The sequence below is a fragment of the Salvia splendens genome, chromosome 17, assembly GCF_004379255.2.
Source record: "Salvia splendens isolate huo1 chromosome 17, SspV2, whole genome shotgun sequence".
Taxonomy (NCBI): domain Eukaryota; kingdom Viridiplantae; phylum Streptophyta; class Magnoliopsida; order Lamiales; family Lamiaceae; genus Salvia; species Salvia splendens.
Genome location: NC_056048.1, coordinates 21,457,351 through 21,479,078, shown reverse-complemented (window position 1 = coordinate 21,479,078; position 21,728 = coordinate 21,457,351). Strand labels below are relative to the sequence as shown.

At 41.7% G+C, this 21,728-nt stretch overlaps 3 protein-coding genes across 4 annotated transcripts; 2 read left to right on the top strand and 1 right to left on the bottom strand.

The window, feature by feature from the left end:
- Positions 1-2,797: 2,797 nt before the first annotated feature.
- LOC121773358 (ethylene-responsive transcription factor WRI1-like) lies at positions 2,798-6,940 on the top strand. Its single transcript, XM_042170188.1, has 7 exons — positions 2,798-3,148; positions 3,235-3,317; positions 3,512-3,520; positions 3,626-3,714; positions 3,987-4,111; positions 5,048-5,124; positions 6,131-6,940. Exons 1-7 carry the CDS (start codon positions 2,937-2,939, stop codon positions 6,700-6,702), a joined length of 1,167 nt encoding a protein of 388 aa, XP_042026122.1. The 5' UTR covers positions 2,798-2,936; the 3' UTR covers positions 6,703-6,940.
- A 531-nt stretch (positions 6,941-7,471) lies between these two features.
- LOC121774167 (ETHYLENE INSENSITIVE 3-like 1 protein) lies at positions 7,472-16,173 on the bottom strand. 2 transcript variants are annotated; one of them, XM_042171083.1, is made up of 3 exons: positions 16,013-16,173; positions 15,139-15,492; positions 7,472-9,346 (listed from the first exon to the last, which is right to left on the bottom strand). In XM_042171083.1, the coding sequence occupies exons 2-3, from the start codon at positions 15,352-15,354 to the stop codon at positions 7,748-7,750; spliced, it is 1,815 nt and encodes a 604-aa protein (XP_042027017.1). In that variant the 5' UTR covers positions 15,355-15,492; positions 16,013-16,173; the 3' UTR covers positions 7,472-7,747. The 2 variants fall into 2 exon arrangements, with proteins under 2 accessions (XP_042027017.1, XP_042027016.1); XM_042171082.1 differs by lacking the exons at positions 15,139-15,492; positions 16,013-16,173 and adding an exon at positions 10,221-10,391 and having other exon boundaries at positions 7,472-9,700.
- A 2,714-nt stretch (positions 16,174-18,887) lies between these two features.
- LOC121774463 lies at positions 18,888-19,697 on the top strand. Its single transcript, XM_042171334.1, has one exon. It carries the CDS (start codon positions 18,888-18,890, stop codon positions 19,695-19,697), a length of 810 nt encoding a protein of 269 aa, XP_042027268.1.
- Positions 19,698-21,728: the final 2,031 nt, after the last annotated feature.

Here is a 21,728-nt window from a genome sequence, read left to right as displayed (position 1 = left end):
TTGTATCCTCTTTAGAAGCTTTGACACACAATCGTGGGCTTGTTGCAGCTCGTTTCAGACGAACTGCTTGTTTAAGCTGAATTGTGGTCTTGTATCCTCTTTAGAAGCTTTGACGCACAATCGTTGGCTTGTATGTTCTAAAAAGGGGATCAGCCTTTGAAGAACGAGATACCTCAGTTTTATTTGTAAGAGACGACACTCACATAGACAGACACAACGCACGTAGAGACAAGAACAAGTAAAAAACAAAGAAAACACATAAGACTGACTGACCGGACTGTCTCTTACAAATGGAACTTTTTGAGGTTGGAAACGTACCATGTTCGGGGTACTTGTGTTCCTGACGCGTGAGTCAATTTGTAAGACCCTTTGCCGAGGACTTCTGACACCCGATATGGACCTTCCCATGTGGGTTCGAGTTCGCCCAGCTTTTCTGCTCGGCTTACTTCGTTGTTTCTCAAGACGAGATCTCCCACTTGAAATTGCAGCTTCTTCACCCTTTGGTTGTAATACCGGGCTACTTGCTCCTTGTACTTGGCTGCTTTTATGCAGGCCAATTCTCTTCTTTCTTCGGCAAGATCTAGTTCGGCTCTCATTCCGTCACCATTCATTTCTGAGGAGAAATTGAGTTCGGGGACTGGATATGCCGATCTCAACCGAATCACGGCTTCAGTGCCGTACACCATCGAGTTCGGCTCCGGTGTGACTTCGGTCATTTCGCCGGCCTCTGATCCCGGCTGCTGTGATTGCTATGCTTGATGGTGCCGAACTGATTGCTCGGCACTTTTAAGCGCAATCTGCGAACACACTTGCTCTTTTTCGATCACCTCGGATGACCGCTATCTCTCCTTTAGTGGAGAAGGTGTTCGGCGAGGATGCCTCTGATCGCTATGACCGGGCTTCTTTTTGTCTTCTCTAGATGAGCTGTCTAAAGACCGTTTTCGACGGTCTGCCTCATCGGCACGAGAAAACTTGTCCGCAATGTCCCACATCTCTTGAGCTGTTTGCGGACCGCACTCCACGAGCTTTCTGTAGAGAGCTCCGGGCAGGATTCCATTTTGGAATGCCGAAATGACAAGTAGATCATTGAGATTATCTACTTGTAGGCATTCCTTGTGGAATCTCGTCATAAAATCGCTGATCTTTTCGTCGCGACCTTGACGTATAGAAAGCAGCTGAGCCGAAGTGATCCGGGCTTCCGCTTTCTGAAAGAACCTCCTGTGGAAAGCATCCATTAGATCTCGGTAGGATCTAATGCTGCCTTGGGGGGAGGCTATCGAACCACCTTCTTGCGTTCCCGATAAGCAGCTCGGGAAACAGCTTGCACATGTGGACCTCGTTGAGACCCTGGTTCGCCATGTTATATTGATAGCGTCCCAAGAAATCATGAGGATCCACGAGTCCGTCATAGGTTATCGACGGAGTTCGGTAGTTCTGTGGTAGGGAAGTTCGGGTAATATCGTCCGAGAACGGAGTCCTCAATGCTCCGTACATGGCGAACCCGACATTTCTTCGGTATGGAGGAGATGGAGTTCTCCTGTGATTCCGGTACCGAGGATTCTTTCTTCTGGAAGACATGATACTACTGCGGTAGTGACTGTCTCGTATGGAGGGAGAGGGAGAATCCGCCGTTTTCGCCTCCGGCTGCTTTTGGCTTCTCTGCAGGAAGGTTAAGAATTCCTCCTGCTTTTCAGCCAAAAACAGCTTGACAGCCTCGTTCAAATCGGGCTGCTGGGAAGACTCGGTGTGACGGCTTTTGGAGCGGCTTGTTCCTCCGCCATGAGAACTGGTGGTGGATTTATCCCTAGGCTGTTTTCCAGACCTATGGGATGGATTGGCTTCCTCCTGGTTCTCACGGGCAGGAATACGGGTACTCTGCGATCTGGTATGCATAATCCGCCGTTGAAAAAAATGGTCAAAAATTCGCTTTATCACAAATTTGGTTCTCTGTTTCCCACAGACGGCGCCAGTGATGAATCGGCGAATTTTTGATGATGATAAATGCTCGTAAAAATAAATTACGACACAGAGAATTTTACGTGGTTCGATTTACAGAGGTAAATCTACGTCCACGGGGAGAAATGGGGGCAGGTTTGTATTGCTTGATCTGCGAATTACAGCTTACAACACAGACTTGCTATCTGATTATTTCTCTAGAGAGATTCTAACTCCTTTCTACCAGATCTAAGTTCTATTTATACATTGAACTAAGATCGTGGCTTACATCATCACTCTAGGTCGTGGAGGTCGTGTAGGTCATGGCCTAAGATCGTGGCCTGAGTTGACGCCACGTGGTAGTGGGTGTGTTGGAAGTTGTGGAAATCCTGCATGGGTCCACTAACTCCTTGTTCGGTCGAATACTGAGACCGAACTGCTTTGGTTGCCGATCTGAGAGTAGAGCTTGATGCCGACCTGAGAGCAGAGCTTGATTGGTTGGCTTTTACCGAGCTGTAGGCTGAGGCCGAACTCTTTGGTAATGCCGAACTCCTCCGAACTCTTTGGTAATGCCGAACTCATACTCTTCCTTGGGCTTTGGGCTGATGGGCCGTCACTGCTGTTGGGCTTGTTTAGTTCGTACCCCATCAATTAACTAGGTGATCTACACAAAGACGAAGATTCTGCAGAAAATACATTAAATAGTGGGTAAGTGCAATTGTTTTTTTGCTAAAAACATAGACAATTTATTGCAGTAGTTTGGTGAGAATTTTGGTCCTCACAGACTTTATTTGTTTCAAATTCTCAGCTTTATATTTGAAGAAGAGAAGAGACTTTAGCTCACCAAAAAAGAAGCCTTTTTTCCTCTCCTTTTAATTTCCCCTTTTGTTGTTGATTCCACACCAACCCACCCATCTTCACACACATTTCTTCACTCCTCTCTCAATTCTTATAGAGAGAGAGTGAGAAACACACACACACACACACACACACAACAGAGAATGAAGAGAAAATCATCTCCATCTTCGTGCTCCTCCTCTTCCTCTTCCTGCTGCATCGAATCGCCATCAATCACCGCTGCGCCTCAATCGAAGCCCGACGCCAAGCCCAAGCCCAAGCCCAAGCCCAAGCGCGTCAGAGCGAAGAAGAATCAGAGCGAAAATTCCGCCACCTCTGCTAAATCGCGAAGCTCGATTTACAGAGGCGTCACCAGGTACACATACGCATTCATCAACTTTCCAATTCATGCATGCATGCCATTTTAATCGCATCAATTCATCGATTCGTCTCCCAAATTAGGCATCGGTGGACTGGAAGATACGAATCTCATCTCTGGGATAAGACTACTTGGAACAGCATCCAGAACAAGCGAGGAAGACAAAGTGATTATCTCTTTTTTCCTTTTTCCTTTTAATTTAATCATTGAAAAAGCCTGTGGAAAAGCGAAATTTGGTGAAAGCAAGGAGATCTGAGATCGATCTTAGTTTAATTAATTAGGCAGTTAATTAAAGGAGTCTGACTGTGTTTTTATTCTTGGCGATGATCCCATTCATTTACGCATTTGCCGCTGCCGCAGTCTATTTAGGTAACCTCTCTTCTCTCTCTCTTTTTGAAAATTAATTCACGTTAATTGCGATTAATGTGTGCATGCAGAGAGCAATTTAATTGAATTATGATGCAATTAATGTAGGTGCTTATGATAATGAAGAAGATGCGGCTCGAACCTACGATCTAGCTGCTCTTAAATACTGGGGCCCTTCCACCATCCTCAATTTTCCAGTAACTCTCTCTTTAATTACTCAGTTTAATTGCTTAATTGGATCTGCAATCTGTGATGGTGAATAGTAAATTAGAAGGGTTTATGCGAATTTGCTTTTGAGCAGCACGTGCGGTGTGCAGACAAAATGAGGAGAGTGGGAAAAGGGGGATATTGAAAGAGGGTTAGATTTAGATTAGATTATGTGGTGAAAGTGTAGGGAGCAAACTAATTAAGACTATTAATAGTATGTTTGACTGATAATGAGGATTACTAATGCCACATGATTATGCAGGTGGAGGGCTACAATAACGATCTTGAAGAGATGCAAAAATTGACCAAGGAAGAGTATTTGGCTTCCCTTAGGAGGAGGAGTAGCGGCTTCTCCCGAGGCGTATCAAAATATCGCGGCGTCGCAAGGTACCAATATATGTTGCGTAATTATATAAATCCATAACCAATATATGACATGTTATATTATAATATCAATTGGTGATAGAAGAACTGATACATGAAACTTATATAATGTGTGAGTATTTATTTTTCTTTCATTTGCCAACAAATCCAAACATAAATTCGATAGTTTAAATAAATAGAGATTTGTAATTTTGCATCCGAGTCTCATTGAAGTACATAAAACGGTTTGAATTTTTTGTATGCCTAGCAAAAAATCAGTTGATTGGGGCCCACATTGTGTTTCAGTCTTTACATGTTGTTTTAGTGGCAAAAAATGTGATTTCTACGTCGTCAAAGTCGCTTTTACATAAATATGCTAAGGGAGGAAGTATTTGCATGATTCTTCCTCTCCGATTAATTGGTCAAAATTCATAAATCAAATTACTAATTTGTCACTGGTTATATGTTTGGATTATTGGTTTTTGACCCGTCAAAATTGATTTCATAAGTTTTCTTTTTTTTCTGATCTTATTGGTCACTTTTTACTAATGCAATGAATGTATAAAATTATTGTACTCATAAAAAATGTTCTATATAAATTACAAAATCTGTTTTATAGTAATTCATTGAACTAATACTTTTTTTAATCTAGGCAACTTCCATTTTTTGGAATTCGATATATTAATCACCAAAAAATCTGTAATTGAATCTCATCTTAAGAAGTTGACTTATTTTGCTTCCATGAGTCATATTTCTTTTTTAGCGTCATAAAATAGTTGAGTTGTTTTTTTTTGTCATAAACTTTATTCTCCTAATTAACTTTTATCTCTATTATTATTGTCACTTTATTTTTTTAGTTTATTATCTGTGCACTTAACCTCTAAAAATGATATTAAAAACGGGAAAAAAATCCTCTGAAAATGAAATATTTGACTTAAATATGAATGTGTATTTGGACAGGCACCATCACAATGGCCGGTGGGAGGCTAGAATTGGGCGCGTTTGTGGAAACAAGTATCTCTACTTAGGAACCTACAGTGAGTAGCCCTCATTTCTTCAAAATCAACTTATTCTAAACCAATTAATTAACAATGTTTATTAGATTATACAATTGCCAAAACAGTTCTTAACAAATTAAAATAAATAGACGATAAGTATTACTCAGCGTGATGTAGTTACCAACCCCACCTGATTAGTTGCAGAGATCTGATATCGGAAATCCCCATCATCTTGTCGCCAAACAAATTAAAGTCATTTGTAAAGGATTAAAAAGCTGACATGGCACATTGATGACTAGTTTTACTACTTAATTTATACTAGTTTTAAGACAGTATCTGCAGACCTCACAAAGGAAACTTTGTTCTCCTTTATTAAACTCAGAAATATTCCCTTGGTGATGTGGGATGGGTTGGGGGTAGTAGGACTAAGACTAGGACTTGGAGGTTCCAATATTTTATAACTTTAACAAGTTTGACTAGAATTTTTTTTTTATTTGGATGGATCTAAACTTAATAAATATTCAGCCCCAATCCCAACCGTAACCCACAATGTGGTTGAACTCCGCAAACACGAGTGTGAACAATCCAAGTACTCATGCAACTAGAACAATTCCGAGCACACCTAAAAACTAGGGGAAATCTGAGTCGTTTCATGAATGGATAGTCCTCCGTCCACGAACAACCATGATTTACACGTTTAAATAACAGTATGCAATTATACCCTATTGGTAGTGGATATTCAACTAATGCAATGCCTAAGAAAGTTGACAACTTGTTTTGGAACTATCAAGTTCTAGTCAACCTCGTCCCATCTTCGTGGTCACTAACAGCAGGGTAAAATGATTGCACCTTACTAATTGGAATTTCTCAGTGCTATGAATTTGTTTATTTAAACAAAACCCCACTTAAAAGTTGATGTATATCTTTCCGTGATAGATGTATAGATATGCTTCACTAACATGCTGCAAGAAGTGTCCCTTTCCTAGCCAATTTGACTAAAATGCTTTTTTACCACCGACCTAGCTAATGATCCCATTTCGCGCAGGCACTCAAGAGGAAGCTGCAGCAGCATATGATATGGCAGCGATAGAATTCAGAGGGCCGAATGCTGTAACAAATTTCGACGTAAGTAATTATGCGGATAAGTTGAAGAAATTCCTACCTGAGGTGCAAGTGGAAGAGGTCCATGTGAAGCAGGAAACAAACTCAACTCCCCCCGACGAAGTACAAGCAGAGGAAAAACCTCACCCGGTTGCTGAATCAAGTAGCCCTAAGCCTGAACCCAACGAGTCAGAAGGCATGGTCACCATGGACCCAATCGAGGAGCACGGGCACCCTTGGGACCTCTGTCTAGATACTCTATTCAACATCCTCCCAATACCTGACATGCCTCTGGGGAAAGCCTCTGAGGTGTTCGACTACAAGGGCTTCGATGATGATATTGAGTGCATCTTCGATGAGCCATTGGATGATAACGAGATCCTGCAATATGGCAGCCAGATTGACGCAGCAGATGCATTGGTAGTTCAGGACGTGAAAGGGCAGGATGCCTCCACTTCGACTTCACCTTCTTCGTCGCCACTGTCTTCAGTCACATCTGCCTGCAGCAACATCTAATCTACCTTAAGATGTTTAGACCTTTTAAGTTATTGTAACTTTAGGTGAGGAAGCTAGCTGTAGATGATAAGAGTAAGATGCAGTGCTTCTGTTCAAGCTCAGATCTTTGGCTTGTTCATGGCCCCCTTTTTCCCCCTCCCTGAGATAAAGACTGTCTCAAGAGATAGCTCTGTTTATCAGTATGTAATTCTAGGATTTCTTTGTTCTTTCGTAAAATGGAATTCAGTGAGTTATTTACCTTCCTGTTTCGACACATAAATTTTCCCATAATTGACATTGACAGATAGTATAAGAAAACAAAAGTGATGAAGTGACACATTAATAAATTTACACTCTCAGCTTCGGTTCACAGAATATAAACAATAAAGTAAAATATCTCATATTCAGAGAAATGAAAATGTATGACTGGAAATAATCTTATGTAGACCAAATCATGTCAAATTAGATATTGATATGCTACAAAGTCATACAACAAAACTGAAGTCTAGCTAATTTTGGGTACATTTAAGCAGGTAATGCTAACATTCAGCTCTTAGCTCGCTGTATCCACAAACGAGTTTGGAAGTCGAACGCTTATATAAACGCCATCCACATTTCACAAAACTAATTAAGTAATCAACTTGAACAGGACATCCAAAAAAAACCTTGCATCCCCATTGCCTTGCTTTAATAGACAGATCTAAAGCTTCAACATTTGAGAGGCATAATCTACATTTTAGCAAAGTGCAACAACAGGGCGTATGAGAAGACGAGAAATAACTAACTCAGCTTAGGTGAAAGCATTATTATTTATAAATAACAGGTAATGCCTTCTAGCATTTCAAAACCACAACACAAAGAAGAGCGTGGGAGGTGCTGCCCGACTAAGCACTTCCGAATGAAAGAGTCTAATAAGCTAAAGTTGCAATACATAGTAAAAGCACTCGCATTCAGCTGGCAGCAATATCTACAATTATGCATATATTTCACCAATTTAAGCAAACCTAACAGAGGATAGTTCTGAAGATCTCTTAGCAAGGTAGAGCTGGATGGGATCACTCCTGTGTTAAATGTACCATAGAGGAACTTCATTCTTTGGGAACGGGTCCACAGAGAAGTCACCGGGTGAAAAATCGAATGGCGAGTCAAGTCTGAAGTCAGTGAAATTCTCCCCTACATCACCATTGTAAGATGAGTTGTACGATGATCTGCACTGCTCATACTGGAATTCTGTTGACTTATAAGTAGCATTGCTTAACGGCACACTGGTTTGTTGAAATGTACTGCCATGCGACAAAGCCCCCTGTCTGAAAAAGTCGCCACCATGTTCAAGCTGACTGGCTGATTGCTGAGGGTTCTGCCCCAGGAGAATGTTCAAATTCTCGGAATCAAAGCTATTGTTTCCTGGAAGATTGTTGTCATACATTGACATTAGCCCACTAATCAGTTTCTGATCATCTTCGGGAATCCCCAGTTCAGAAACATTTACACAAGCCGGTGCATTAGGATTGGAAGACTTGGTTTCAATGGAAGGAGCCAGGCACACAGCTTGTTTCTCGTCGTTGATCTGATAGTTTGGTGCAGAAGAACTGAATCTGAATTGGCAATTATTCTGGTGATTGTTCCTCCATGCTTGGTCATTAAATCCCATGAGCTTATCACTGTGGGGGCATTGAGGAAACTCACAGGTATATACCCTCTCACTCTTGTGCTCTTCAACGGAAACCTGTTTTCTTTTTATGGTGTAATCTACATCTACATCGAAGATCTCTCCCTTGACAGGAGCTAGGGGAAGTACCATAGGGTTATTTTTAGTTCCAGAAACCTTGAAGTTGAACAGATTCCTATCCAGTGGCTTGCAGTCGACTGCAAAGTTCGCATCATCTTCTACTACTTCCACATCATAGTCACTAGTATCATTGACAGAATATGATCCGCTCTCAGCATAGGATGATGATGGTGGATAGCTATCAGGATATAGTTTTCTAGACAAAGCCTCTTCCTGGTTAATTATAGACAGCCAAGTCGCACTCTCTTTTGCCGTCATCTTGTCCTGTAAACACTTAGACTGACGGACAAGCTTGTGTATCTTGGCGATATCAGGAAATATGTGTTTGATCACGGAGGTCAGGACGCCAACCTTCCACGCCTTCTTCAGATCGTGGGGCTTCTTATATGGAGGAGGTCCTTGATCCTTGGGCAAACCCAACTCTGGCCACCAATCTTCTGTCCCAGAAGGCCACCAAGGAGGCGAGACACCCTTTTCCAGCGGGAAGCGCCTCTGCGGGGGATTACAGTGCTGCATGAGAGCTGACAAAAGAGATCCAAGCGTAGTGTCCTGCAGCTCCTGAAGTGTCTGAGGAGTCGATGCCACCACACTCGAAGCCTCAGTTTTCCCAGGGATCGAATGCTCTGTCTGGTACTTAGCAATTGCTGCAGGGCCATTCCTGTCGAATCTGACTTTCTCCTTCCACCACGCACGGAGATTATCAGATGCTCCTGTCACAGGTTTCCCTTTCTCAGGAATGATTCCATACACGAAACCTTGAGCTTTGCAGACCTCCATCATCTTCAGCATATACTTCAAGATGCCATCTTGGGCACGGGACATCTTCTTCCTCCGTGCTTGCTCTTGAGACTGGCGCTGCTTGGCGCCGTCATCAACCTTGTCCTTGCTCTTCTTCTGATCCTTGAGCCGCTTCAAGAGCATCCGGTCTCTCCACATCCGCTTCTCCAGCTCATCAAGATCCATCTCCTCGTCACTGTAGTCTCCGTCCACCTCTCCCACCGGTTTGAGTTCCTGGGAGCCCTTCAACTCTCCAGGAGGACTAGTGAGAAAATCAAGATTATCACAAAACCCCATCTCCTCAAAAATTCCCATTTAGCTGACAAGTCCAATGAATCCAAGAACACCACTACCCTCGATCGACCTCTTAATTCTTTTCACACCTCTATGATACCCTAAACCCCACTCAATCGACTTCTGGGATCACGTGAAATTTAAAGGGAAACTCCAAATCTGATCCAAGAAACAATGAAACAACAAATCGAATATCAACCAAACAGATCCAGTTAACATCAGAACCAGAAATCAGATGCATCTAAAGCACAATTTAGTACGCTACAAATAGTATCCCAATAACCCTAAACTGCAAAAGTACAAGAACAGGTCACAGATTCTTTAATCCTACACATATGACAAATCTAACCATAATCCTTGATCACTAACACCGTGATCTTCAAAAACCTTAACAGAATCTGTGATCTAATAGGTTCCTCTGAGCAAGATCAGATTTTTACCAGAGTCTAAAACACAAAATGAAAAACAGAACATAGAAAGAAACACACGATCACTAAGCTCTGCAAAAGTAACACAATAAAGATCAATCACTTCACGCGTAAAACCCAGCTCACAAAATTTGACTCTCAACTATTCCACGACTTGACCTTTACACAGTTGATACATAAATCAATTGAAAATTTTAGAACTTTGATTCTAAGAAACAAACAGAGATAGATTCATACAAAGGAAAGCTTACCAATATATGTTCTACTTTTCTGATCAGGTGCTGAGGACCCAATCCAGCTTTTTTCTAGATCAGATAACTAGATAAGGATGAGAAAGGAGAGAGAAGAGAGCATGTGGGGAGTTTTTGGTGGGTTTCTCCTTTTTGTAAGAGTTGAAAAAGCAGGTGAAGAGAGAAGTATAGAAGCTGCGAAGAAATGGGAAATGGTAGTAAATGTTACTTAGAGCATCCAAGGTGGGACGGATGTCCCGACTGACATTCCGACAGACTTCTCAAAAACACTTCATATCATGTTATAAGGACATTCTACTGAACTGCTACGTTATAAGGACATCCCACTACACAATGGCGGAATCCCCAGTGACATCCCGACGGACTTCCCACAATAATAAAAATTCACAAATTCACCAAATTAAACAATTTATGGAATTAAACAATTGACGGAATTAAAATTTCGACACAAATACGGAGAAAATGCAACCACTTTATTTAAAACAAAAACATACATAATTATTAAAAAAAATACATGGTTAAAAAAAACAACCTACAGCTTCGACAAATGCGGCCCCCGTCTCACTCCTCGTCGTCCCCGCCGCCAGTCCTGTCGTAATTCTCGGGCATGGGTGGCATCCCCAAATCGCGCCACATACTGTCGATGACATCCTTAAGCATAATCTTATATAAGGGATCAGTCGCTGAAAGCCACTTCTCCATGGTGATTAAAAGTAAATCATGCTGTTGTATGTGGGCGAGTGTGGAGAGCTCGAGATCGATCTGGGAATGAGCAGCGGAAGGAGCTGCCGATTGGACCTCGGATCCGGACCCGCTGGCGCTTCCCCTAGCTATCCGCAACGCGGACTTTTGCCCAACCGGGTGACGGCAGCGGGATTGAGGGGTCGGGAACTCTGCCTCGGCTTCAGGGAGTTCGTGGGAACCGGCACTGCTACTGTACTCCCCGAAGGAGTTGATCTTCGTCCGCTTCGGCCAGCCAGCTTTAACACCCGAACTATACTTGGCGGAAGTCTGCACCACAAGATAGACCTCCCAATATTTGAAATCCCTGAAACCAATTCACTGTCGGGGTACTGCTGGTGAGACAGAAGCTTCACATCTCGGCGGACATGCTGCTGGTTGCCGTGCGGAGGTTGTTTTGCTAGATGCCAGAAAATCGGCTGAGCTGCTTCCTCAGCTGCTCCCACTGTTTCCGGCATTGCTCTCCATCGTGAGGCTTCACATCGGGCGATTTGAATTGGAGGTAGCTTCGGCTAATGCGCCACCACAATCTGTCGATATGTTGGTTAGCCCCAACGTAGGGATCCTAGACAACACTAATCCAGGCCTTCGCCAGGGCGACGCACTCCTCTATGCTCCAGATGGTCCTCTTTCTCCTGCCGGCTTCCTCCCCCTCCCCCTCGGCCCCCGCCCCACCCTCGTTTCCCGCTCGCGCAAAAGAGGTAGTGGCATTGCCCTTGCCCTTCCCTCTCCATTGCCACCGCGTCCTCCCTGCCGCCGATGGCATCTCAATGGGAGAATCCTTGACCGAAGATAGCCCCAACTCCTCAAAAGAGAAAGTCTCGATGCCGCTGAACTGAGTCTACATAGGAGTACTCTTGGGGGAATCACCCGACAATAGATCCATGTAGGGGCAATAGACATTGTCCTCAGGTAATTGGGGGACCCCCTGCCTGCTCCCCCCTCACCCCCCACAACGGCATGCATGCCCTACATCATCCCGGGCATTTGGGGCATTATCCCGGGCATCGCGGCACTCATCCCGGGTATTCGGGGCATGACGGGCATCATCCTCGTCATCGCGGCACTCATCATGGGCATTTGGGGCATCATCCCACTCCAAGGGGGTACATATTGTAGTACTCGGGCATCATCCCTGCCATTTGGGGTTGGGGCATCATCGGCGCCATTCCGAGCATCACCCCGGACATCGTTGCACTTCCGCCGGCATTTTCCCCAACTCTAACTGGAAAAGTCGGCGTTTGTGACTCACTCGTGGCGGGGGAATCACTATCGAAGTGCTCCAATCTTCAAAAGAAATGAAAGTAGAGAGAGAAACTCGTTAAACCAAGTGGTGTGAATGAAATGAAGTTCAACGAGCCGTATATATAGAGTTTTTTTTTAAATAAAAAATCGGGACGTCCGTCGTGTCACCGCAATGGAGGACGTCAAGACGGACGTCCCCAGAATGCCGTGGAACTCCGGTGTCCCCATCGCACTTCCGCGTCCGCCTCCCTGCTGCCTAATGGCGGACGTTCGGCACGCCGGTCTGACGTCCGCCAAGACGGCCGCCGTTGTGGATGCTCTTAAGCCAATTATCTTTCCTTTTTCGGATAGAGTTTAATTTATTTAACCATGGTTATTATGTATAAGCCTAATCGTGGTCGGATAAAGTTTAATTAATTTAACAATGGTTGATACATATAAGCCTAAATCGTGGTTGACTAGTATGTGGTGAAACGTTTATTTCCTTACATTAGGTTGTGATATGGAGCAGTAGTTATTTAGACAAATGTTTACATTATTTTTACTAATGTACTATTCTCTCCGTCTCACTATAAACGAGTCACTTTCCTTTTTGGGATGTCCCATCACAAGTGAGTCATTTTCATTTTAAGCAAAAAGTCATTCCCTTAGTATATTTTTCTACCTACTATATTCTTTTCACTCCTCTACTTTTTCCCTCCCATACTTTTCTCTTTCCACTTTAACTCTTTAAGAACCAAATCCTTAAATCCTATGCCAAAAGAAGTGGCTCGCTTATGGCGGGACGGAGAGAGTATTTTTTGGGTGTTGTGGTATGTTATGTGAGATTAATATGCTTCGTAAGGGTAAATTATATGCTTACATTAGGCTGTGATGCACAGTGACGAAGCTAGGATTTTACGGCTGGGGGTCCAAATAAAAAAATCAAATAATAAAATTAAACATAAATAATATTACATAATATAAATATAATGTTGTAAACACATAGTTCCATACAATGATATTATAACACTCATCTTCTACTTTTCATCTTCTGAAACCGCTGCATAATAGTTTCATCAGTTACATTAACAAACACATCCTTCTCAATATAAGGAAGTAAACAATCATTCAATAGCTGGTCTCCCATACAATTCCGTAGAGAAGTCTTAACGTGCTTCATTGCTGAAAAAGCTCTTTCTACTGAAGCAGTGGTAACGGGTAAGAGCAATGACAATTTAATTAACAAATAAACCAACGGAAAATTCTAATGTTTCCTTGTAGAAACCATATTCTGAGCAAGACTTGCAATTCCCGATACTTTTGAAAACCTTTCATCTATGCGCACATCAAAAATAAAGTTATCAAGCTGACTTTCAAGCTCATACAAAGTAACTTCAGATGGATAATACTTGGCAAGGCGTAGCAGCTTCTCTGAATCAAATGCAGAAAATGAGTCTCTAGGATCCAAACATATCATACACATAAGTAAATCCGGGTTGACTTCATTAAAACGGTGATTCAACTCTTGAGCTTGCATGTCAATGACTGAACAAAACAACTCAACTCGATAATGGTGGAGATTTTCTTATTTTTTCACTTTTACGCCTTCCTCTTCCTCTAGCTACACACTCATCTTCCATGTCAAGCACATCAATCTCATTTGTTCTACAAAACTTTGTAACTTCAGTAAGCAAAACCTCCCAACATTTTTCCCTCATTACTTGTAAACGTGTTTTTGCTACTTTGACGAGATTCATAGCATTAACAATGTCTTGATCCTTCTTTTGTAGAACTTGAGAGAGATCATGTGTAATTCCCAAGAGTTTCCTCATAAGATGCAACACAAAGATAAACTCAAAATGATTTAGAATTTCTTGCACATCCAAAGCTTCTGCCCTATGCGCGTCTTCAGAACCATTCTCCCCAACAAACTCAAGAACATCATTAATAGAAGAAAATAAATGCATCAAGTTGATGAGAGTACCATAATGCGAACTCCAACGAGTATCTCCGGGTCGTTTCAATGACTTCTCTTGATTTAATCCTCTTCCGGTATTAATTTCATCACTTATGATCCCTTCAACAATCTTCGCTCTTTGACTCTCTCGTATCATATCTTTGCGCTTACAAGAACTTCCAACAATATTACAGAAATGGGTGAAAGAATTAAAAAGACCCAATACATGTATGTTTTTTAGAAACAACAACAATTGTGAGTTGAAGCTGATGTGCAAAACAATGCACATAATAAGCACTAGGATTTCTCTTGAGAATAAACTTTTCAATCCATTGAATTCTCCTTTCATGTTGCTTGCACCATCATATTCTTAACCTCTCAAACTTGATTCACTGAAACCATGAGTTGATAACGAAGAATCAAGTACCTTCTCAAGCGTGGTTGCAACCGTATCACTGACACGCACAATACCAGGAAGACGTTCTTTGAGACATCCATTCTTATCAACATATCGTACCGCAACACCCATTTGTTCTTTGATTGACACGTCTCGACCCTCATCGACTAATATGGAGAAAGAGTTGTCTCCTAGAAACATGTACTACTATTCTTCTCACTTGTAGAGAAGAGACTCTATTATATATATGTAAATGGACATGCAATATCCATTTGGACTATAATTGTATATATATGCACAATTATTTCATAACTTCTTATATGTTATTGAACGTTCAGACTCTTTGATCAATTTTTCTCTCACATCAACACTTGATTATTAATATAAAACCAAGAACAAATTAAAGCAACAAAACATAAAATGATACTTACTTATTTGACACGTTGGACGTTTAATTTAATGTGGGGTGTTACACATGCATACAAAAAATTGCGATAAAAACAACACTAATGGATCAATATATTATGTATTATATATTGGGCACGAGACATCTTCATACTCCGTGCTTTCTGGCGCTGCTTGGAGCGCCAATCAACCTTGTCCTTGCTCTTCTTCTGATCCTTGAGCCGCTTCAAGAGCATCCGGTCTCTCCACATCCGCTTCTCCAGCTCATCAAGATCCATCTCCTCGTCACTGTAGTCTCCGTCCACCTCTCCCACCGGTTTGAGTTCCTGGGAGCCCTTCAACTCTCCAGGAGGACTAGTGAGAAAATCAAGATTATCACAAAACCCCATCTCCTCAAAAATTCCCATTTAGCTGACAAGTCCAATGAATCCAAGAACACCACTACCCTCGATCGACCTCTTAATTCTTTTCACACCTCTATGATACCCTAAACCCCACTCAATCGACTTCTGGGATCACGTGAAATTTAAAGGGAAACTCCAAATCTGATCCAAGAAACAATGAAACAACAAATCGAATATCAACCAAACAGATCCAGTTAACATCAAAACCAGAAATCAGATGCATCTAAAGCACAATTTATTACGCTACAAATAGTAACCCAATAACCCTAAACTGCAAAAGTACAAGAACAGGTCACAGATTCTTTAATCCTACACATATGACAAATCTAACCATAACTCTTGATCACTAACACCGTGATCTTCAAAAACCTTAACAGAATCTGTGATCTAATAGGTTCCTCTGAGCAAGATCAGATTTTTACCAGAGTCTAAAACACAATATGAAAAACAGAACATAGAAAGAAACACACGATCACTAAGCTCTGCAAAAGTAACACAATAAAGATCAATCACTTCACGCGTAAAACCCAGCTCACAAAATTTGACTCTCAACTATTCCAAGACTTGACCTTTACACAGTTGATACATAAATCAATTGAAAATTTTAGAACTTTGATTCTAAGAAACAAACAGAGATAGATTCATACAAAGGAAAGCTTACCAATATATGTTCTACTTTTCTGATCAGGTGCTGAGGACCCAATCCAGCTTTTTTCTAGATCAGATAACTAGATAAGGATGAGAAAGGAGAGAGAAGAGAGCATGTGGGGAGCTTTTGGAGGGTTTCGCCTTTTTGTAAGAGTTGAAAAAGCAGGTGAAGAGAGAAGTATAGAAGCTGCGAAGAAATGGGAAATGGTAGTAAATGTTACTTAGACATTTCCAGTGATTCTGGACATGCAATAGCCCTCCCATAGTCTTGCCACTGCCACATCATCAGCACTAAAATCATCCTGTCACATTATCTGGACATACAACTGGACAAACAACTGGACATGCAATAGCCCAGCCACATCGCTCAATTATGAAAAACAAACAATTAACAATCACACAGAATACGGAATTAAATATACGACACATATAACTCTACAGCCATCGATCAACCTCACGGCTCGTATAGGTATCTAGTTCTTCGTTCATCATACGCCCGTACTATTTCAGCATCCCCACCACGGCCACCACCACTACCACCGGTATTACTCATTTCTCGTTGTTGATCTTGTACATAAATTAGATAGAGAGAGTACTCGTTAAAACAAGTGATGCGAATGAAAATGACGTCCAAAGCGCGTATGTATAGTGTTTCGAAAAATAAAAAAAAATTAAAAATCCGACGCCGGTATGACGCCGATCCGGGGCCTACAATGGCGCCGTGCGGATCGGCGTGAGAATCGGCGTCAACCCAAGAATCGGCGTGGGCACGCCGATTTCACCGACGTCGGCTGCAATGGTTCAACGTCAGCACTGGCGTCCGTGAAAAATCGGCGTGCCGGTGCCGACGTCGCCATTGGAGATGCTCTTAAGCCTTATCTTTCCTTTTTCGGATAAAGTTTAATTTATTTAACCATGGTTGATATCTATAAGCCTAATCGTGGTCGGATAAAGTTTAATTAATTTAACCATGGTTGATACGTATAAGCCTAATCGTGGTTGACTAGTATGTGGTGAAACGTTTATTTGCTTACATTAGGTTGTGACATGGAGCAGTAGTTATTTAGAGCATCATTAACCCCGACTTGGATTCATGCCCCAAGTGTCCTCCACGTCATCATTCCCCCAAATTTGAGTCCCAAGCCCCAACTACTCTAACCCTGCAGGCCCCAACCTGGGCCGCAACTAATAAATGACACTATTCACAACTGCAAGCTATTTTACACGTAAAATAAAAAATGCCGGAAATTTATAAAACGGAAGAATTAATTTTCGATCGAAGATTGAAAATTACAACATAGAAATTTAAAAATACAAAAAAAACCATTAAAAACATAACGTCAATGCTGGAAAACGTTGGTGCGAGTCCAAATCTCTTCGATTAGATCGGCTTGGAGGCGAGTGTGTTGTTCCTCTTGGCGCATCACAGCTGAACGGGCCATGACATTGCGGACGTCGGGAGGAAGGCCCTGCACGGGCGGGGCGGTGACAACGTAGTCACTCGCGGTGCTGGCGAGCGGATCGTCGCTCCACAAAGTGACATTTTCTTCCTCGTCCTCAACGATCATGTTATGCATTACGATACATGCATACATGATGTCGGCGATTAGTGAACGCTGCCAACCACGGGCCGCTTCCTTCACAAGAGCCCACCATGCTTGGAGGACTCCGAATGCACGCTCCACATCTTTCCGAGCCGCCTCTTACCTTTGGGCAAACAATGCCCTCCGATTCGTTGTCGGGCATATGATAGTCTTCAAGAACACGGGCCATCGAGGGTAGATCCCGTCTTCTAGATAGTACTCCATACTATACCGACGGTGGTTGGCCGTGAACTCTACATTCGGCGCTCGCCCGGCACCAGTGGCGGAGGGAGTAGGGACAAAGGGGTTACGAGTGTACCCCAAAAAATTTTTTTTGTAGTATTATATATTTAAATACAAATTCTGAGTTTATATTAATAATATATGTATAATGTCCCCCTATTTGGCTACTCCAAAAACTACGCGGCCAAAAACTAATGTCCCCCTAATCCATATTTGGCTATTCCTCCAATAAATACTGGAAAAGAAATAAAATACATTTAATAAATAAAAGAGTGGTAAAACTCAATTTTAATTCAACGCATTTTTTACAGAACACAATAAAAATGACAAACCTATTGTCATCCCCAATTGAAAACCGCCGACTGCTTCTGCTTCTTGCCTTCTTCCGCCGCCGACTACCGCTCTCCAACTCCGGTTTCTTGCCTTCTTCTATGACTTGCCGCCTCAATTTTCATCATACACTTTGTTCTTTGTTGAAAAGGTGAGTGATTAGGAATTTAGGTGTAAAAGTTTAGTTCATTAAATAATTTAGGGATTTTGGCAGCTTGTGCAAAATAGAATAATGTTTTACGCTTTATGACTCTCTCTTATTGTCTTGGAATTGGGGTGAATTGAAAACAACCGTGCTTCCAATTATTTGTGGATGAGAAATTCTCAATTATGTATTATTTTAGGGATTATAGAGTACTAAATGCACAAGTATTTAATTTTAAATAGCTTAATTGTTGTTTTGGATTCTAAATTATTGTGTTTCAATTTTAAAAATTTGATCTTCTGACTTTGATAGCCAATTCAAAAAAGAACGATGATTGTAGTTGGCTTTTTGAAACTGTTAGTATTTTGTTGAATGTAATTGGAGTTTCTTGTAAGAGAAATGAATTGCTTCGCGAAGTTCAAGCACAAAAAGTTGCTCAAGCCTTGGAAATTGGTGAACTTGAATCGGGATCGGGGTTGAATCAAGAACTTAGTTTGACGAGGCCTGGAGACACTCGTTGGAGTTCTCACTACAAGACTCTTTTGAATATCATGGACTTATTTTCTACAATTTTTGAAGTTCTTACGATGATTGGAAAGAAAGATTTCGTTTTCGATGATAAGGGAAATGCTCAAGGCATTTTGTACTTACTAGAGTCATTTGATTTCGTGTTTATGGCACAACTAATGACTACTATATTTGGGTACACTAACAATTTGTGTCTTGCTTTGCAAAGAAGAGATCAAGACATCATTAATGCTATGAGGCTTGTCACTTTAACCAAAGATCAACTACAGAAAATGAGGGAGGATGGATGGGAGATTCACTTGAACAAGGTAATCTCAATTTGCAATAAACATGGCATTGTTGTTCCAGATATGAAAGCTCACTATAGCCCTCATGGAAGATCAAAACGTTTTGTTCAACAAGTTTCATATCTTCATCATTTTCGTGTTGATGTGTTTATCAAAGTGATTGACTTATTACTTCAAGAACTTGATAATCGATTTGATGAAGTTAATATGGAGTTGCTCAGATGTATGGCTTGCTTCAATCCTAAAGATGACTTCTCTTCTTTTGACAAGGAAAAGGTACTCAAACTTGCCACTTTTTATCCTTCCGATTTTTCAAACATTGATTTGATGGACCTTGAGTGCCAACTTGATATATTCATTGGAGATATGAGAAGTGATGAAGACTTTCAGAATTTGCGAGATATTAGTTCTCTTTTGGTGAAGCTTGTTGAAACAAAAAGAGATGTGGTTTACTCGTGTGTGGTTTTGCTTATCAAGTTGATTGTGATTCTTCCGGTTGCCACTGCAAGTGTAGAGAGAGTATTTTCTGGAATGACGTTTGTGAATAATAAGTTGATAATAGAATGGGTGATCAACCTTTGAACGATTGTTTGGTCACTTTCATTGAGAAATATGTGTTTCTACAAGTATCCGATGATGATATAGTGAATCGTTTTGAAGAAATGAAGACTCGTCGAAAAATAAATAGATATAATGTAGTTTATTTTTGTATTTTGAAATGTATGACTCTAAAATTTGTATATTTCAAAATATATTGCTTTTAGTATTAGTTTTTATTTTTGGTATGTTATATAATGATTTATCATATGACTCGCACCCACGAATATAAATTCCTGGATCCGCCACTGCCTGGCACACAAGTCATTGAACAATGGAAACTCGTTCAACACATTGAGGTCGTTGTTGGACCCCGCGACACCAAAGTAGGCATGCCAGATCCACAATCGTTGGTCGGCTACAGCCTCCAACTTAATCGTGGGATGTGTGCCCTTGTGCCCGCTAGTGTATTTTCCTCTCCAAGCCGTTGGACAATTCTTCCACTGCCAGTGCATACAGTCGATGCTGCCAAACATCCTCGGGAAGCCGTGGGTCCGCTCGTGCAAGTTCACCAACTTCCTAACGCCGTCGGTCGTTGGCTTTCTCAAGTATGTATCCTTGAATGCTTCGACGACTGCCCGACAGAATTTAGCTAGGCACTCCCGTCCAGTATGCTCGCTTACATGGAGATACTCATCGAACATATCTGATGTAGTTCCGTAAGCGAGTTGACGTATGGCAGAGGTGCATTTCTGCAACGTCGAAATACTTTGTCGGCCCACAGCATCGGTGGTTTGGCAAAAATACGAGTCGCGAGCTGCAACTGCGTTGACAATGCGTAGGAACAAAGGCCTCCGCATCCGGAACCGGCGACGGAACATCTGATCACTCCATCGCGGATCGCTAGAGAAATAATCTGTGAAAAGCCGCAAAGCAGCTTGTTCACGGTATCGGTGAATATACATCCGAGTACGTGGTACCCGGATTTGTTGTTCATTCCAAGCTTGAATAGCAGCTTGGTAGCGTTCCACTTCATTGTTGATTTCTTCTTGGATTGTCGGTACCGCCTCTTCTAACAATCGGGATATTTGAGCTTCGAATAATCTTTGACGAGGAGGCATTTTTTTAAAATTTTAGGAAGAGAAATGGAGTAGAATGTATATGAAAATGGATGGAGTGGTATTTATAAATAAATTTTTGAATTTAAACAAAAACTCCATTGCGGCCCGGCCCGAACACGAATTACCGTTGGGCCGGGCCGGGCCGCATTGCGTCCCGTCTCGAACCATCCAACGCTAGCCCAGGCCGGACCCGGGAGCGTCCCCAGGCCGCAACGGGACCGGCCCAGGCCGCAACTCCTCCCCCTCCAAAGCCAAGCTCGGGTCGGGACTCTCTTTTTTGCGGCCCGACCCCGAGCGTTAATGATGCTCTTAGACAAATGTTTAAATATATAATATGTTTAGTTCATAAGATTGAATCTTACAACTCAATTCTAGATGGATAATTATGTGATAATTAATCATAGTCACCTCCTCTAACTAAAATAATCTCATAACTCAATCTTAGACTAAATCTCATGATTATTTTTTTTAACAAACATAACAACCACGTAGAGTCGAATAGTTGTCTTATGTTATAATAACGGTATCTATGCAGACGTGTGTTGACCAATCAAGCCATGCTCCCTCGGTAAAAATAATTATTTTCTACTGTTCATTGATATTTTTCAAGAAAAACATGGGTATATTTCTTGAAGAAAAAATCAGAACCATTTGACGCTTTCAAGAAGTTTAAGGTTTCTTTCGAGAAGTGGTCTAGAAATAAAAAAACTGACCAAGGTGGAGAATTCACATCTAGAGAGTTTTTGGAATTTTACAAACAAAGTGGAATCCGACGGCTATTAATGGTTCCAAGATCCCCCCAGCAGAATGGAGTGGCCGAACGAAGGAACAAAACTATCGTTGAGATGACTCGAAGCATGCTAAATACGAAGAATTTGCCGAAAGAGTTTTGGGCAAAAGTAGTGGCATGTGTCGTGTACATATCTAACAGGTCTACAACAAAAAGTGTGTGGGG

What these genes read in the sequence shown, in the direction of transcription:
- LOC121773358 (XM_042170188.1), top strand. Translation starts at nt 2,937, where the DNA reads ATGAAGAGAAAATCATCTCCATCTTCGTGCTCCTCCTCTTCCTCTTCC. An exon ending in ATTTACAGAGGCGTCACCAG is followed by an intron (nt 3,149 to 3,234) that starts GTACACATACGC and finishes CTCCCAAATTAG; the next exon opens with GCATCGGTGGACTGGAAGAT. An exon ending in TCTCTACTTAGGAACCTACA is followed by an intron (nt 5,125 to 6,130) that starts GTGAGTAGCCCT and finishes CATTTCGCGCAG; the next exon opens with GCACTCAAGAGGAAGCTGCA.
- LOC121774167 (XM_042171083.1), bottom strand. Translation starts at nt 15,354, where the DNA reads ATGGGAATTTTTGAGGAGATGGGGTTTTGTGATAATCTTGATTTTCTC. An exon ending in AGAAGAAGAGCAAGGACAAG is followed by an intron (nt 9,347 to 15,138) that starts GTTGATTGGCGC and finishes AGCAAGGACAAG; the next exon opens with GTTGATGACGGCGCCAAGCA.
- LOC121774463 (XM_042171334.1), top strand. Translation starts at nt 18,888, where the DNA reads ATGATTGGAAAGAAAGATTTCGTTTTCGATGATAAGGGAAATGCTCAA.